Source organism: Triticum dicoccoides, chromosome 2A (genome assembly GCF_002162155.2).
Source record: "Triticum dicoccoides isolate Atlit2015 ecotype Zavitan chromosome 2A, WEW_v2.0, whole genome shotgun sequence".
Taxonomy (NCBI): Eukaryota; Viridiplantae; Streptophyta; class Magnoliopsida; order Poales; family Poaceae; genus Triticum; species Triticum dicoccoides.
The window spans coordinates 413054478-413073214 of record NC_041382.1 but is presented as its reverse complement, the minus strand read 5'-3'; the positions used below and the strand labels follow the sequence as shown (position 1 = coordinate 413073214).

Genomic DNA, 18737 nt, shown 5'->3' with positions numbered 1-18737 from the left:
CACATCTTTCCTCCTTCATAGCAAAAAAAAACAAGGGGAAAAGGTGCTTCCCGATCTTCTGGTTAGGTCATATACCCCTGTACCTAGAAAATGTCCATAATTTTCCTCATTTTTCATCCAAATTGCAATTACACCTCTGTGTCGCTTGACCCGTTTTCGACCTCTTTGCCTTAGCCTCCGACTGGTATTACGATCCACATCCGCTTTCGACCGGTTTTGTGCTCTTCCCAATCTCTTTGCCTCGGCCTCCCATCAGGCCCCACCTTCCTCGCCTTTGACTCTGCTATGTTCAATTCTGACACAGGTCCTGTGTGTTGTTGTGTTTTTCTTCAAAAACACGCATGAGCTTTGCGTTCTATTCGTTAAGAGACAAGATATGGTCAAATACAGATTATGTTAGGAACGTCATATGTGGCTTTCAAGCGAATCTCCGCCAAAAGGTTCATACAATTACTCGTCACACTCTTTGCTTGAATGCTCGTGTCTTGAAAGGGGAGTTTAATGTTGCCCGCCTAGCCATCTTTGTGGTGTTGAGAATTATTGATAAAAAAACTCCTATTGCGTTGCAGCCATATGTGCCGAGCTATCCGCACACCACTCCGGTTGACATTGGCTCTACGCCCCATCCTAGCTAGTTGCATCCCGGATGCCTATCCAAAAACCCAGACAATTTCAGTTCATGTATGGTTTATTTCAGTTCGGTAATATTATAGTTTTTTCACCAAACAACTCGTAGAATAAGATGAGGCAACAAAAGCTACAAAGAGTTGAAGTACAATTTAAACCGTTTATGTAGTAACTAGAGAAAAAGAACTAACCCATTTTATCGTACTAACATGTGGTTAAAAAAAATCTTGAGGACCAGCGAACCAAAAACACTATATGGAGATTATATTTTCTGCAGACATACCCAGCCCGGACGTCATGTGAAAAAGGATCAGTTTGTGAAATATTTTCAGATCCTGATCATTTTGTGTTGAAGTGTTAGAAAAGGGTCCGTTTCATCGATTTTCACACCTGGCTAAATATCCAAAATACATTATCGGATGGTATTTGTCAACGAGGCGTTTGTTTCTTACGATGGCACCCGCAACTAAGCGACGCAGAATACGAAATAAGCAGATTTGTTTTTGTTTTTTTGCTTTTTAACAATACCAATCGAACTTTCAAATGGACAAGCAAATTACTAGCATGTACTTATTGTGCTAGCAGACGAACAAAACTGTCCCTGGGTGGTGATGATGGTAAACTCTTTTACATGGATCGGTTTACTACATCAAAATGGAAGCAGAGCCGCCTGTATTTACAGCTCGCAATACGTACATACTCCGTACTACGTAGACGCGAATCGACACTGGGTCATCACTTCTCCCTCCGTCTCCGCACACGTTTGCTGCTTCATATCATAGCTGCACGCGGTCAAGAGCGAAGAGAGAGGAATCATCGATCTCGAAAACATCCTTTCCAAACCCGGCCGTCAGGCGAGAGATCAGAAGGCGCAGCAGGAGGAGAAGAGGCGGCTCCACGCGGCGGATTCGGCATCGGCCCTCCTCGCCCGCCTCCTCCCCCTCAGCTTCTTCCGGGCGGCGGTGTCAACCATGGCGGCGGTGGCGGCTACGTGCACGTACTTGCGCGGCGCGCTGCCGTCCATGCCGCTGAGCAGCTCCCACATGACGTGCACATCGTCGTACTCGCACGTTCGGACCTCCCTGCGAAGCTCGCCAAGACCTGCAACTCATGGATGAAGCACCACTCGTCAGCTCCATCGTCCACGATGATAAGAGACAGGAGAGGTAGGAGAAGGATGAGGATGAGACTCACCGGTGGATCGACGGAGGCCGAGGCGCCCGCGGAGGCCGAGCCAGACCCGCTTTACCGGCACGGCTGCGCGGCGAAGGCAGGGGTACAACATGCTGCTAGCTTAATTAGCGCGCGAGCTCTCTAGCTTGGAGTGTAAAGATTGTAGTGCTGGCCGAGAGAAATCTCTGCCTCTGCCGATCAGCTGGTCTGCTCTTGGAGGGGCGGCCAAAGAATTAATCAAGCAAGCTCCAGCACACACACCCTCTCTCTCTCTGTCTCTGATTCTGTTTGTGGCGCCCGGGTCTGCTTTATAGGCGAGCTGGGTGAGAGAGAGGAAGAGCAAAGGGCCGACCGATTTCTTTCTTTGCTGTTGCGCTGTAGTAGTTACTGTCTTACCGGACGTACGGCGTCGATTGCACTGACCTGACCGTCTGACGTGGACGCGCCGGAGTCCGGCGATTGACCACGTGGATGGAGCACGAATGGCAGTCGGCGACGCTGGGTACGTCTCCCTGGCCGCGCACTGCGCACCAGCGCGTCTGAACAAGCGGCTTAGGATTAGCTGAACATCACTGTACGTACTCTACTACTCTTCCAGTAATTTCTACTCTCTTCGATGCCCATTTTGTTTTTTCTCCCTACGTGTTCCGCTTTCAGTTGCAGGAAAACGCGCACGGGCCGACGCGTGTCCCGGTAAAAATCTGCCAAGGCCAGCAAGCTAGCGCTCCCGCTAGGATTGGCCGGCCACCGTACGACTCTTCATAAGTACATATGATCATTCGATTTCCGAAACAAATTGTTGGTCTTCCCGCTTTGATAATTTGCCCCCTTGATAATATTACGATTATGTAGTACTCCCACGGTAAAGAAATATAAAAGCGTTTAGATCTTTACCGAGGGAGTACATGCATGCACGCCACCCTGAAGATGGACAAAGAAACAAATATTTTCCGGAGTGTTGCCAGCCGTGATATGGACAGTGGCGACGGGTGCATGATCGATTCCATACATGCATGGCGCCGTGTTAGTGTGGAGGAGAGTTTTTTAACGGTGCGCGGAAACAAATTCGGAATAAACTAGATCTTGTGCACGACTAGTAGCTATCTGAAGCAACGGCAGAGCGTCCGCCTCCAGTTTCACAAACTTAAAACGTACCTGTCGTCCCCAACTAAAAATAACCGTTACGTGGACCTTCGTGCTGCACATGAAAAAATGTACACAGCAGACAAAAAGAGCCGGATTTGTTATTCTTCTACGAATCGACTGATGTATAGTTCTTAACTCCACCTGCACCAGGAGTGATTAGTGCTCAATCAGTTATGTATTCCTCATGACCTATCTCCTCTCCTTAATTTCCTTTCTTCTACAGTACTCCCTCCAATCTAAAATAACTGTGGTAGTTTTAGAGGGTGTTTGGATACTCTCTAGTCATGTGACTAGTAGTAGTCAGACTAGAAGTTTTTAGTCAGGCCCTGTTTGGAAGGTGACTACTACTAGTCAGCATTAAATGTCTCGGTATTAAATGTCTTTTGTGCAACACCAATTAGAGGAGAGAGAGCGGGATTTTAGTCAGTAAAAGTCAGGGGTGTTTGGAGGTTTACTGACTAAAGGTGACTACTACTAGTCTCTAGTCAGTAAAAGTTGAGGGTGGGGTGACTAGGGACTAAGGGCCAGTTCTTTTGGGCAATTCTCCCAGAATTGACCCCCTCCCCAGCTTCCCCCAGAATTGTCACTTCATCTTTTTTTACAATTCCTAGCTAGTTAAGGTCTAATTAGTTAGGAATTGTAAAAAAATATCAAGTGGCAATTCTGGGAGAAGCTGGGGAGGGGGTCAATTCTGGAAGAATTACCCAAAAGAACTGGCCCTAAACTAGTTTTAGTCACCCACTAGTCAGGGGTGTTTGGAGGTTTACTGACTAAAAGTGACTACTACTAGTCTCTAGTCTCTAGTCTCTAGTGATCCAAACACCCTCTTAGTTCAAGATCACATGCATGCATGCTATGATTGGTGTTACTTGTCCTGTTGCGACTTGCGATGACCAGAGTTGCAGATAAATCAGGTGCCCGATTATGGCAGTCTGCATGATCCAACTAGTAGCAGTACTGTTCCCTTCCTTGATCCAATCATGCAATCGTGTCGTGTCACACATGGCCTCTATTTCCAAAGTTACAGGATGGCGTGGCCCATATCATAAAGCACGACCTGATTGCTGGTTTGGCTGCACACGTGACTCATAATAGTGAGGTTTTTTTTTTTTTGCATTGCCTCATAATGGTGAGGTTGCCTTACAATATTTGTGAACAGAGGGAATATTATACATCATACGTGTGTATTTTTTCAGAATTTTATAAAACTAAAATTTTATTTTTTGAAAATTACAAATTATGGGCTGCATCCTGCATGAAGCTCTCGAGCACCATTAGCAATTTCTGAAACGTACCATTCTTTTACATCTATGAGACGGTGTGTGTGAGCTTTGGATAAATTTTATGAGTTGTTGGCACACTGGCGTTATAACTTTTTATATCGATAAAGAGTGGATTTTATTGGCTTGAAATGAAACATTAGGGGGATACAAACTCAATGCGCACATTCCTGGTTTCTGCACAATCAGGATGCACACAACCAGTTGTCAGAAAAAGATGCACACAGCCAACATGAACGTGCATACAAAAAGAAACACGCGAGCAAAGAGCAAAGTCATACAAAACCAATAGTATGCCTAATGAAAAAAAGGAGAAGAGAATAACCCAAATCAATCAAAACAACGATTGAGAAACTACAACAACGATCATATGTGCACCAACCATCTCTTGACATAAGAAAGAGAAGGGGGAAAGTTCTCCACAATCAACGCTTTCAGGAAGGGGATGACGCTCAAGCGTCACCATTGGCGGATTCAATCAACGAAGGCCAGATTCTAGGTTTTCACCCTGAAGAGCAAGTTTGAGCATATCCGAGCAATGCCTTCAAAAAGGCAATAATGCAAAAAAAAACATTATTGTCGGATATAACCAACTAGGGTTAGACCTAGGGTTTTCACCATGAAGTTCGAGATCGGGTACTCGAGAAGCACCACAAATCAAAGCCAATCACGTGTTGCCGCCACCACTTTCCATGATCCCATTAGCTATATGCGTAGTATGGTTGTGATGTGAGATGCAGTCAAGTAAATACCATGCACACACAAGCAAGCAGTCGAGCCGCGATAAAAGTCATTCGTGATCAAAGGCTTCGATAACGAAGATCATCGTCGCACATGCGACGGGGATCAACAAGGGAAGAAGGTCACCAGTACTATAGAAATGCCAATTCGAGATGCTCCAGCAAACCCTCATTGTACTTGCAATTGGTAAACAAAACATACTTGTCATTGCCGCCGAATTTGAAGATCCAGTCCCCTTCGATTCTTCACGACAATCTCCTAGTAGTGCAGGACCATTGCGCCACCACTGCCACATGCGTGCCTGCAGATGGGTTCACGGCCACTAGTGTCTCGCCACCACAAAGCGCTAGCTAGGCTTGAAATCCCACTGCCATCGCCCCAGAACCATACCCTCTACCTCAGTTGATGTCCATACATTGCATCTCACTATAGAAGGCTACCGGAGAGGAGACCTTCCTGCGGCCACCTTCATCGACTATTGTCAGGGCTTAGCTCAACCACTAGTCCCTACAAGTAGCGAGGGAAAGAAAGGATGGGAGGTAGGAGGTGGCGGCAGCTGGGACATGAGATCAGAGGTGGAGGTGGAGGTGGCAGTTGTTAGATTAGTCTCTAGTAGCAGCTTTATAGGTTCTTGGCAAAATGATGGAACTCTTTATGTGAAAAGGTATATAATAGGCTAGAGGCTTCGAGAGTGAATTCCTTGTATTAATGGTGGTAAGATGGTGCTTATTAAGTCATGTTTGTATAGTATTCCCATGTGCTTTATGTCTAGGTATATTCTGCATGCCTAACAATATTAGAGACCCTCGAAAATTCTAGGAGAAAATTCTTGTCACAAGTGGGTGGGGCTAAGAAGAGACATCATTTGATGAGATTACAAAGGATCGCAAACCTAAGTATAAAGGTGTCTTGTACTTAGGTCTATTCATCAATTTAATGTGAGTTTCCTATGCGTGGACGCTTGACCATGTGGTGGCAAATAGTTAGAGCTAAATATTTTCCACTTTACAAATTCTTTGGTGCAAAACCTATCAACCTTGCTGATAGCCCATTTTGAAGATTATTGAGGCTGATTTAGTCCGGAGGAAATAACAATGGGATCTTGTGATACTGCTCTTTATTCGGGAAGACTATTGGATGGGAGGCAACTTTTTTGATCTTCAGTGGGTCTAAAAAAGTTCAATGGGACAACATTGTGTCTTTAGTAGTTAGGGTATCTTTGCCTGAGGTTCCCATCGGAATTAGCTTGTCCCTAGACTGTAACATGTATTTGGTCACTAGTCCAGCAAGCTATGCTTGCTACAATATATGGTGAAGAGATATTAGCAAGTCTGCAAAACATGTGTTGTTGCCAAGGTTGTTTTGGTACTTGTAGGAGCATGTGTTCGATACCCGAGTGATCCATGTCTCCTTATAGCAACATTATGTGTATATTTGTTCCTTTCTATGAGATGACAAAACCTTTTTACCTTTGGTGTTTATGTGTTGTGTTAGACCATTTGTAAATGCAATGATTATGCTTTATTTGATCACAAGGTCATCAAGTCGCCTTTTGTGATTATTTTTTCATGCTTGTTCCTTCTTGAATTATAGGTAAGGTCTTCACCATGAGTGTATGCTATAAGCCATCCATGGTGGTACCAATATAGCTATGCCCCCCCTAATGCAACAATAACTTCACGTCTGTAGATAGTAGATTCCAACAGTCGCCATCCTTGTTCACACTTCTTTAGCTACATGGCTGGAGGGTAAATGCATGTGCCTTGATTTTTTTATGTGGTGGAGTGGTGCTTGTGTACTCTATGTTCTTCTTTTTTCTTGGATGCTTTCGCATGTGCTCATGTAACATGTTATGTCTGATTGTAAAATATTGGAGGTGCCATTGGGTTTTCATCCCATAAAGGTAACTGAATCTGCCTTTTATCGTGTTCTTTCAAATAGTGTATTGAATGTGATTTTCTCTCTTATTTTTTGATTGAGTGTGGTACTGGGGTCTGTTGACCAATGCTTTCAACACACATATGCCATAGTTTCACTACACGAGCATCTCGATCCACCAACTAGGCCTACCCGGAGAGCAATACAAGCTCCCCACACACATTGATCGCATGGGCCTGATAACACTGGCATTCCTAGCCCAGCAACCATAACCGACCACCAACGGGTTAAACATGATTTGTTGCAAGGGGACTGGCTCTGGTGCAACTTTCTACACAATCTCATAACTGTCAACGAGCATTTTTAGCCCAAATGCATCGTGTGGCAACTACACAGGAGTCTCGGCCCACCAACTAGGCTCAATGGATGCTAGACAAGCTTATAAGAGGCTCCTTCCACACATCCTCTCCCAAGAAAAATCTAGCCTGGTAGGTACCCTCATACATATTTATGCCCTACTTACTCCAAGCAATCGATGTGGGCCTAAACCCAACAAATTGCTTGTTCCATGATGTCACTAACGTGAAATAGGGGAAGCCATATTTGAAAAACAAAATCATGCCATTTGTTCTGCCATGAAATTTCACATGTCTTGGACCTCTCGGGGTAACTCGGGTAAAAAATTGGTGAGTATATTGTAGCTAGTTATAGTGTTGGTTTCAGAGAGAGGCGCGATCATGGCACCGATGTGAAACAGGCAAGCAAGATTCTACTTGGCAACCGTATAATAGATGATTTTTGTATCACTGTGTTGTATCTCGTAGGTAGCTGTATCAGATACAATATGGCAAGTCCTTTGTCATATTCATGTCCATTAAAAAAAATCTTCAAGTAAACTCCACTTTGTTACCCTCTAAGTGTCCAAAGATGACAAGAGGTAACCACATTTCAAAACCTTGACCACTTTATAACCCATTTAGCATTATTTTTTTCCACTTTGTACCCCATTACAATGGGCATTTTCATGTTGTGTGCGCCTCTCAAAATGTTTTCTCCCAAGGCAGCCTTGTTTACCTCAAACTAACTGGCTAGTGATCAATTCGATTGTTAGCAACTAGCTCAAAGCGTCACTAGTGACCCGAAGCTTTCAATGTACTCAAGAGTCTCGGGTCCCAAAAGCGCATGGTAAATGCCACTGAAGCCTAAGACTGCGGAGGAAATTAGGTTACACACCCGGCTTCAAGATCGCAATTTCTCAGATGAGGGTGGTGGTGGAGGCGCTCTAGAGGAGGTGCGGTAGCGGCAATCGCCGGAGACATCACATCCAAATCAACACGAGGAGCGGGCCATGCCAGTCACATTCAACTCAATACTCAAATTAGGGTACAAAATGGAAAACATACTGACCAATAGGGCAAGTTTTTTAAAAAAAATCTGCAATCTGCCACCTTCTATCTTCGTGCACACTTGAGGCTCCTTTGATTCAAGGAAAAAGTCGAGAAAATAGTAGGAATATGAATTTTTCATATGATAATACTATTCATGTTTTGGTTAAAGGAATGTGTAAAAGGAAAATCTGGAGGCAATTTTTCCTTTTAGCTCAGTTTTGAGGAAAAACACATAAATTCTAACATCCACCAGGACCTCTTTTTCAAATTTCTATGCGCAAAAAACGAGAATAAGATCCTTTGTGGCATAATGTCAATCTAACTAAATATTTTCATGTGGTTTAACTTTGACTTGACCATATTTATTACTCCCTTCGATCCAATATTAACTGTCACAACTTTAGTACAAAATACAAAGTTGTACCAAAGCTGTGCTAGTTAGTTTGTGTAAAGAAGAAAAAGAGAGAGAGGAACGAATGGATGAACAGTAACTGCATTGACTGAAGAATAGGGTATTTATACCCATGTACAGAGGCGGTAATTACATAGTCGCGGTTGCTAAACTAAACAACCGGCCTAAGCATTGATTATTAGGATTTAATTAATCCTTAACACTCCCCCTAATCTATGCTTCACTAGATGAATCTACATCATCTTGATAGACTCCTTCCTAATATATGGCCGCCCTTGAGAATGCTCATCATCTTCATCTTCAGAAATGCTTGTATAATCTTTAAAGTCTCCTCCAAAAACCCTGTGGGAAAAATATGAGGAGAATAGTGTAGATATGTTGCTAAAACTCATTTAAACCCAGTGAAAAAAATAATAAGGAGAAAATGATGCAACATATAATGATTATTGTCTCTTGATAACTCATATGAGAAAAACCTTTGAAGAAGGAGAAAAATCATTGGTGAGTTTAGAGAACAATGAATATGCTTTGTATACTTTCCTTTAAAAACCCCAATGGGGAAAACTTGAAAGTATTGCATATTATCTTAAAAAGGTATTGCCTCATTAAAAACCATTATGAGAAACTTTGAGAGAAAACTCATAAGGAAAAGAGTGCGATCTGATATGTCACTGAAAACTCCTTTAAAACCCAATGGGAAAAATATAAGGAGAAACTGACATGACATATGTGAACACTTGTATCAATATTGTCTCATTAAAAACCTTTTATGAGAAACCATGAGGGAAAACTCATGAAGGGAAAAAGAGTACAATATATGTAATTTGATGATTGTTAACAGGTTATAGTTTGGGAGATTACTCCCCCGTGAAGTTTGCAAATCTCGAGGATATCTCGTACCAATTTCATTGACATGATCATGCCATTGTGAATAATCTGTTGGATTTTCACAGTATTTTACTTGCAAATTTTTCATCACTTTTCTATAATTCATCAGGATAAGTAATCTCGAGCAATATGCTTTGTGATATCGCTCTTCATATAATCTGTATGTATTGAGTAACACAAGTGGTAGCATCTTGATAAATCAAGTTACTTTATTCTGATGAATCTCAACGACATGGTTTTGAGTGTGGTTAATCATTCTGCTAAGCTAAGCATATTTTCAATGCCTTTATATAAAGCAATTATGAGAATGATAAGTGGAAGTAGCCGTTAAATTCTATTTAGATGACTTCCATAAGAAGGCTATTACATCAAATTCAGTCATTGATATGGCTTTGTTGGGATCAAGTAAAGAGCCAATATCATATATCATATCATGGTCAAATCTTGATTTTCCTGATGGAATTGTCCAAGATTTATTGTGAACTTGAGATATAATTTAATATTCCTCATATCGACCATATACGTTTTGTTGGTGTGATATATCCATATTGAACTTCTCATATATGCTTTGGATATATGTAGACTGATATGTATGCTTGAGAGAATGCTCAAGTTATAAACTTAAGCTAAATTTGGTTTAATCCAAATTTTTCGTCTTGAGATGATTTTTTGTGTGTTTAGGTCTTGTATAGACATTGATGATGAAGTCATTGATATACACTAAGTGATATAAGGAAATCAAATTTGGGATTCCCTTATTAACACATAAGCAATCATCATTCTTTGAGTACTCCTTTTGAAGAAGGAACTCATTTAGTCGGTAGTACCATATGATTTCCAACTATTTCAAGTCAAAGAGTGACTTATAAAGTTTTACACAAAACTTGTTACGATTTGCTTTTGGATTCGGAAGTATAAGCCCTTCAGGGACTTGAATAGAGATTTCCGAAATGAGTGACTCATATGAGTATGTAGCCACTTCATCCATCAACTGCATGGATATTATTATTATTATTATTATTATTATTATTATTATTATTATTATTATTGCCAATGATATTTAGTATCGAAACATAATTCCACTCATACCAAGAGGGTATGTTACATCATAATCGATGTCGGGTCTCTGCGTGAACCCTTTTGCTACAAGCCTTGCTTTCTCACCACCTCATTGACTTTGTCTATGAATGAGAAGTTTTTAGTATTCCATATGGAAGATACTTATGGGGAGTAGGTATTACTGCGGTAAATACTATTCATTTGTAGAGCGAGTGCTATTCTTCATTACTTGCTTCCTTTTATGTGAACCAATATGAGTGCAAGAGGCACTCTACCATGGATTTTGGTTCGGGGCCCAAAAGTTTTAGCAATTTGAGAAGAAATATATGTCGACAAGTGTAGTCTTTAGTTTATACGATTCTGATGGAATGATTGAAGTTTGTGGATAATATATTTATTCCTTTTTAACTCCTTGTGATTTCCTATAACAAATGGAGTCAAGGCGTTTCGATGTCCCGGCACCAAAACATTTGTGCACATTTATGTCGGGCTTTGGATGATGAGCATCCAGTGAGGTGTCTTTCAACTTGATGTTGAATTACATTTACTGGTTAAGGTTTTGATTTCCTCTGTTTCCGCGGAAGCATATGAGAAGTTATATCTCGTGTTGTCAGATTTTCTCCCCCTCTTGGTCTCATTTTGGGAGAAGAGTGGTTTATCAGGTACCTCCACTCTTTCTAACACTTTACTGCAGGAATATAGAATTTAGTGACACCTTGTCATCAGTAAATGTATGTGGCAAATTTGCAATGTGTTGCAAATATATGATTCTCTAAACTTCTAGTTTAGATTCTTTGAGTACGTGGATATAAGGATTGAATGTCAATAACATTTCTAATTTATTTCTCGGCATTCTTTATGGTACTTATCTCCCCCTAATGCCGGAAAATATCCTTATTGCTGATGCAATCAGCATATAGGCTATGAATAATTTTGATTGACGGATAAATTGTTATTCCTCACAAGATCCCTAATTTTCTGTGAGTGTCCATTGATGTACGCTGGAGTGGTGATATTGGTATGTAACCGAATTATCGTAGATGGGAAATACTTTGTTGATTTCCACGTAGTTACTACAAGGGGAAAGTAGTATGATATGCAGTTGGTATGAGTTAGATCATACTTACGGTGTGTAAGGCCGTATGCGTCCAGCAAGAGGCTGGTAAATTTACAATTCTTTAAAAGTGGTCATGTAATTCATTTAACTCTCTTTGATAAGAAATTTAGCTAAACCATTCTGGGTATGCACATAAAGTACCTAATACAAAAAAATTCTCATTGAATTAGTTCAACAACACTGTTCATTCGAATGGGTTTATAGATCATGTTTTCAGGAGAATTTGCTCCTACTTTGATAAGTTGAGTAATTTATTTAGTAAGATCATGCATGCTTGTGTGTGATAAGAGACACACTTAAAAACATTTTATGAATGTGTATATGAGTATCATGAAGTATCTAAATTACCCCAGATAATGGTTAAGCAATCCAGACATATCTTTTGAATGTGTTCAAGGAAGAATAAGTGTCTTGCTTAGAATTTTAAGGTGAGAGTGCCTTAAAACTTATTTCCCCTATGGCACATGCGGTGCACATAAAATCTGATGATTTGGGAAAATTTGTAACTTGATAAGTTGTGACCAACAGAATTGTCAATAATTTTCTAATCATCCCCAAACCAGGATGGTTAAGGCTACCAAGCCAAATATTTAATATATTAAGATCTAGAAAATTATTGTGTACGCAACAATATTGAGTATTACTTGATTCATACATTCAAAATTTATCGAATATCATGTCCGAGAAATAAGATATTGAACATCGCACTACTTGTAGTACAACAAGTATAGGCTAATAAAATTTTGGGATAATTAAGAGATTACATGAGGTCTCCAGTATTATTGAAAATTTCATTACACAAACATATCATCATTGCAAAGGAATTTTCCATCCTTTTATTGCACTAGATTTTGGTTCTCTCCTTCTGATGAAGATTTGAGAACAATCCAATGAACTTATTTTCCTTTTCAATAAATTTGCAGTGTGGTTTGACCATAGCTTTGAGGGTTTGGTAATCATAGGTGCGATGTTTGTATAACCACACATTTGACAAACTTGAGAGTCCGTCTTTGTGATCGTTTGAAAACGATTTATTCCCTATTAAGAGGTAATTCCGTTTTCGGTTGTCTTTGAAGTCCTCATACTAGCAAGAATTACAAATAATGGGTTAGAACCCGTTGGGTGAATCTGATGATTTTAAGAAATTCCATGTTTCTCCATCATGGAAAAATGATAATACCATCATATGAGGATGTAAAGGGTATTAAGGAGTTTTCAACCGGATTACATATGAAAATATTTGATCATGGGATCTCAACTGGAAGTTGATTAAATAACAGAATTGTGAGCTGCGATAGACTTGAGGTCTTGAAAAACGAATGGGTGATCATTCGCGATGTGCTCATGGCAGCATGTTTCTCTTAAGTGAAACATTCGAGATGAATAAATATTCATCCATTATGTACTTAGTTTGAGAACTAAGTGAAGTTGGTGACACATAAAATGCATATGAGCGTTGCAACTTTAGAGTCACCGCCAGAAACATAGACGTTGCATGTTTAACATTAGTTTAGTCACTATGAAAGTATAACCACAATGTGATGTGGACATTGCGAAATTGTTGAGACACTCAATCGGTACCATAAATTATGGGATCCATCTTGATGGATGGACGACACCATAATTATAAATAGTGACATACGCTCCATTGCCATGTATTTTACTTATGTAATAGAAGGTAATTACCAGGATATGACAATACTTGCGTAATATTCTATGACTTTTTCAAGCAAAGTGAGGCTTAATTAACTAATATTCATGAAAAATATATGTTATTTCAGCATGTAGTGTTCATGCATGGATACCTTTTACTATGAGAATAAATATCTTCTTTTTAGTGAACAACAACAATTGCTTCAGGGGAGCAAATTTTTACGATAGCTGATGCTATATACTCATATGTGTAGATCTCAATTTATATAGGATAACACTTTGAAGATAGTCACCGGATGTGGTGTAGATCTCGCAGTAATAGAAAACATAGTCTGACTTTTGTCAGTAGATGTTCATAATTCTATTACCTTATGTTATGCTAAATATATGAAATCACTTTGAAGGTAATCATCTATCAAAGTGACACGATGTAGACCTTACATTAACAGTGGATAGTCTGCAAAATTTGCAGTAGAGGCCAGTATTACCTTATGATATCTTGAGGTAGTCACATCTAATATTAATATTTGAAATAGTATTTTGAAGGTAGTCATCTTGTTAAAGTGACAAGATGTAGACCTCACAATAGTGATGGATAATCTGCAAATGATGCAGTAGATGTCACCAATACCTTGTGGTTCACAAATAAAATTTGAAGATAGTCTCATACTATAATTTTATAGTATGAGTTTACATCAACATTTGCAAGAAAAATATATTTCAATTGCCAAAATAGAGTTCTTGTACATAGTTACGTGTTATAGAGATTGCATGAGGCAAGAAGATTGAACACATTGCAACTTTTTTAATATGCTTTACAGCAAGTACATAGATTAAAATGCAGACCAAACAAAGTCTGTAGACTTAAAACTGCAACCGCAAGTGTTAGAGACTGAATGACAATTTCAGAAATCTGGGTACTAAAACATGCGGTTTAGTAAATCCCAGTTAAGTCTTACTGGATCTGAAACTGCAGGGGCAAGATATGATTATCTCTAAGTACAGGGTTGAATTGAATAAATTCCAAAAAAGATAAGATCCCCAATTTCTTATCCCATGCGAGCGTCGTGGCCATGGTAACTGCTGCCGCTGTGCAGTGCGGGCAGACCGATGGTTGCGCCGCCGCGTTTTGCGCCTCGTGGGCTGCCTCTGCCCGGGCTGAGGACCGCGCTGCCGCATGCCGGCCGATGGCCGCCGCCGCGGAGCCGCGAGACACCGTGTTTGCTGCCGGACGTTGCCATGCCGGGCACCGGACGTTGGCCACTGCTGCCGCTGTGCGTTACGCGCCTGGCCGCCTCATCAAAAAATATGCAGGCCCGGAGTGCATCCTCCGCCACGCCGGGGCCGTGGTCCACGGCCGCCTCGGGGTGCAGCGCTGGGAGCAGCCGGGCTGAAGGATGTCGCCGCTCCGCGAGGAGCCTAGCCGAGGTAAACGTCGACCGGGCCATGGGTTGCTGCCGAAGTTTGCTTTGGACGACATTAAAAACGATGCACTAGAGGTTAGTATAACGAAATCGGAATTGAATCACCTGATTGATGTATGATGCAGAGTTGGTCTTTGCATTATTGTCGTTTTGTACGAGATGTGTCACAGGGATCTCGTATGTTTTTTTCTGATCCCCTTGCCGTTCTGCTGTTCTTGACCTTTCTCTGAATTTTGTGCTTTCTTTCTCTTTGCATCTGGTTTCTTCCCTGATCGAGAGACTCGCAGCGCCTGCGCGCCTGTGCCGCGAACGCCTCGGGCTGATGCGGGAGGTCGAGGCCACGCGACCACGCGCCGTCTGGAGACCTGCGCCGCCGTGCCGCTCTGCAGGGTGAGGCGTGCTCGCACCACGCGCCGGAGGGCGTGGGCTGCCGCCGGGGACAACGAGATGCGTCAAGGAACGCTGGGCATCCGGTCGTGTCGGAGAAACCTTGCTGCCTCTCGGGCATCAAGGACGTCGCCGGTGACGGATTGATGTGGGTGGCCTAATCGCTCGCTCCAGGTTAGGGCAAAGTGCTGATAACGTGTAAAGAAGAAAAAGAGAGAGAGGAACGAATGGATTGAACAGTAAGTGCACTGACTGAAGAATAGGGTATTTATACCCATGTACAGAGGCGGTAATTACATAGTCGCGGTTGCTAAACTAAACAACCGACCTAAGCATTGATTATTAGGATTTAATTAATCCTTAACAGTTTGGATCGAAGGGAGTAGGATTTTTGTATTTTTCTTATTCCTGTGAATTAAACATGAAAGTTTATAGAATCCCTCCGTTTTGTACATGCATTTCTATCATATTTATGTGTTTTTTATTCCTAGGTTTTTAGAATTCTGCAAATCAAATGAGCCCATACAAAACTGATTTTCCTCTTCTTCTTTTCTGTATAGATATTTCCGAGCTGATTCGTGCGCGCGTGCGTCTGCGGGTGCTTGTTGCAGGTAGCTTGAAAGGACCCCCTGGTCGGTCACGCACTCGGCCGCCATTTCAGCCTGAAGGTACAGGTGGACACGCAGCCCCCACTCTGAACTTTTTACAACATGAAACAAGAATTATTAGCCACTAAATGAGCCGCTTGTAGTGCCAAAGCCACTGATTCAGGCCAGAGATGGATGGACACCTGGATCAACGCATGCCCGCCCTATCAGGTCCGGTGTGTTGTTGACGTCGATCGGTCGGCGGCGGCCTTGATGGCCTAACCAAATTGGCGACTGTTTATTGGGGCATCCACTCCATCTCCACCGGAGGCAGCAAAAACGACATGCCTCTTCAGATTGTGCAAAGGACAAAATCATGAGCAAAAGCTTTTTTAAGTGGATGTCAAACGCGCAGGATTTCATATAAAATTAGTTGTCTTTGTCTGAAAATTTCAGAGTGCGTGTGCGTCTCTAGCTAAGCTTGGACCATACGTGTTCGTGGAGAAGAAATATCTGGTTCTGTTTGATGCTCTGATCAAATGATTATTCTCGGTTTGCTCCTTTTGTGTCCAGGGAGACACTGTATCTGCAGAACAGCACGTTGTCCAAATGCGTGCAGTATATTCTACGATTGTTTCTGGATTCTTTTTCCTGATAGTCTATTAGCTTGACTGACAGCAGGCAACCAAAACGCGTTATGTTGAGTTTTCTTATATAAGGAAAATAACGATAATACAATAGTACTTGTTTATTTTGGCGAGGCACACGACAAGCCGTGGCACCAAGTTTGTGCAAACAACCTTCTCCTCTCTGTTGACTGAAACTTTCATATCCCAAACTGAATCATTATAAGAACAACCTGTCGATTACCAACTGAACGGGCACCATCATAAACAATTAGGATATATTTCGCTTGAATAACAATTTTTATACGTAGTACATACTGGTATTTCTCATTCCTTTGTGGACAATGGCAAAGCACTAGCAGTTGAAATCAGTTGAAGGCTGCACAGTCGTGGCGTATGTTCCCCTGGGACGCATCGGTCTTGACTCCCACGCGGCCCAGCTTTGTTATGGCCGCCACGAAGGCCCGGTCGAACGCGGCACCGCTCCGGGCCCACGCGTCAACGGTGGGCCTGGACCTCGAGTCGGTGAACAGTAGCTGGTCCGAGCTCAGTAGGCCCATTCCCCCTTGAAGATTCTTGAAGTACTGGTTGTCAAATGCCCGCGGCGTCACTGTGTCCATGGGCACGGCGGTCCGTGGGTCCACGTTGGGTGGGCACCACGCCTGCAGCTGTGCTGCGAACCGCGGGCTCAGCGTCGGGTCGGTTGTCGGCCGCAGTCGCCCGGCGAACGTGCGGCAGTGAGCCAGCCCCACCGTGTGCCCTCCTTCATGCACCGCAAGTCAAAAAGAAAGGATAACATCAGAATTTGGATATGTCCCGTTTCTATATTATTATTATTTTGGATTCATCCGTGTCATGACACCATATGATAGTTCAACGGTTAACATTAAATGATGTACATGAACCGGTTCAAAAAAAAAATGATGTACATGAAACACGGCGTCCTTTGCTTCTAAGAAGGTGAATGAGAGCTTGTGAAGAAATCTTTAATTAGTTGGAAGAAAATCTTTCATAACCAACATGCAACTAAGGGAGCATCAGTAATAGTAGACATGGGATCTTAAAAAAAAAGTAAAGTAGACCATGTATTTTTTTTACTCTAAACTTATATGTGAAGCCTGATTTTATGCAATCCAATCGAGCATGAGCTCAGTTTGTGGTTGTCGAAAATATCAATTTAATAATAATAATAATAATAATAATAATAATAATAATAATAATAATAATAATTCCTAGAGGATGAGCACAAGAGTGGAAGAAAAGTTGGTCAGCCAATCGGTAAAATAGACACCAATTGTTTTGACAAACAAAATCTCCACAAGGATAATATACACTTTTCCTCCTATATACACTTGGCTCACATTTTTACGAGACTTATATTGAGCTCACGTAATCCCATAAGCTATCGTATCTAGGAACATTTTACTTTTCAATGATTTTGAATGGACAAAAATTGTACCTACTACAATGATTCAGAAAATAGATAGAATACATGTATATATGTATGTGTGTATGTACATAAGTATGTATGGGATGAAGTATATATGTTTAATTTTTCTTTGCAAAACTTGATTATGTGCAAAAATATAAGTAAGCATGCTATACTTTGTTTTACATAACGTGAAGCATAAATGATTAGATTATTGTACCAAACTTTATGCACACAAGTCTCGTGCAGTATCCTACATATCCGATATTTCGACAAACATGCATATCCAATATTTCTATTTTTTTTTTACAAAAGTAAGTTTCGCATTAACGCACGTTAAACTGCTCTAGGATATGGGAGCATGAGGGGTCAAGTGTGTCTAAAAATAATACATGTAATTTAATAGTTTAGGAGAAATCATAATCCATCATCATGCAAATGCAATCTTAACTAGTTCTTAGTCGACTAATGTTATCAAAACTAGGAAGTAAAATGAGATATTGGCAAGTCAGCTCAAAGAGAACTACGTCTAACACCACCATTCATCACGATTTTATGTGGGAGATGAAGCTAAATGGACCGGGTTATAAAATCCCGACGCTAAAATCTCAAGCTCGGGCATGACCAATCAGAATTCACCGTAGATGGATCCCCTCCCTCCCTCCTCCCTCGCCTCCTCCTCCCCCTCTTCCCCTCCTTGCCCTAGCCGTCCCGCTCCCCGCCCTGACCCGCTGGCCGGTGCCCGGTCATCCCCCTCTCCGCTTGCAGGTGCTCTCTCTCTTCCCTCCCCTGGCTCCCCGCGGGTGGGGTTCTCCCCTCTGTCTTCACCGCTGCCGGTGCTCGGATCTCGTTTCTAGGCCTTTGCGTCTGATGAGGAGGATTCGCGGTCGTCGGTCCCTTCCCCCTGTGGTCCCGTGCCTTA

At 41.7% G+C, this 18737-nt stretch overlaps 2 protein-coding genes across 2 annotated transcripts in view; both read right to left on the bottom strand.

Moving 5' to 3' along the window:
• Window positions 1-1171: 1171 nt before the first annotated feature.
• On the bottom strand, window positions 1172-2113 carry LOC119354736. Its single transcript, XM_037621479.1, has 2 exons — window positions 1822-2113; window positions 1172-1728 (listed from the first exon to the last, which is right to left on the bottom strand). Exons 1-2 carry the CDS (start codon window positions 1910-1912, stop codon window positions 1490-1492), a joined length of 330 nt encoding a protein of 109 aa, XP_037477376.1. The 5' UTR covers window positions 1913-2113; the 3' UTR covers window positions 1172-1489.
• A 14437-nt stretch (window positions 2114-16550) lies between these two features.
• LOC119354735 (peroxidase 51-like) overlaps window positions 16551-18737 on the bottom strand; it is a 12692-nt gene continuing 10505 nt past the window's right edge. Inside the window, exon 4 of the mRNA XM_037621478.1 lies at window positions 16551-17149. Within this exon, the coding sequence (XP_037477375.1) occupies window positions 16755-17149 (395 nt within the window). The 3' untranslated portion in view covers window positions 16551-16754. The remainder of the gene's footprint in view (window positions 17150-18737) is intronic.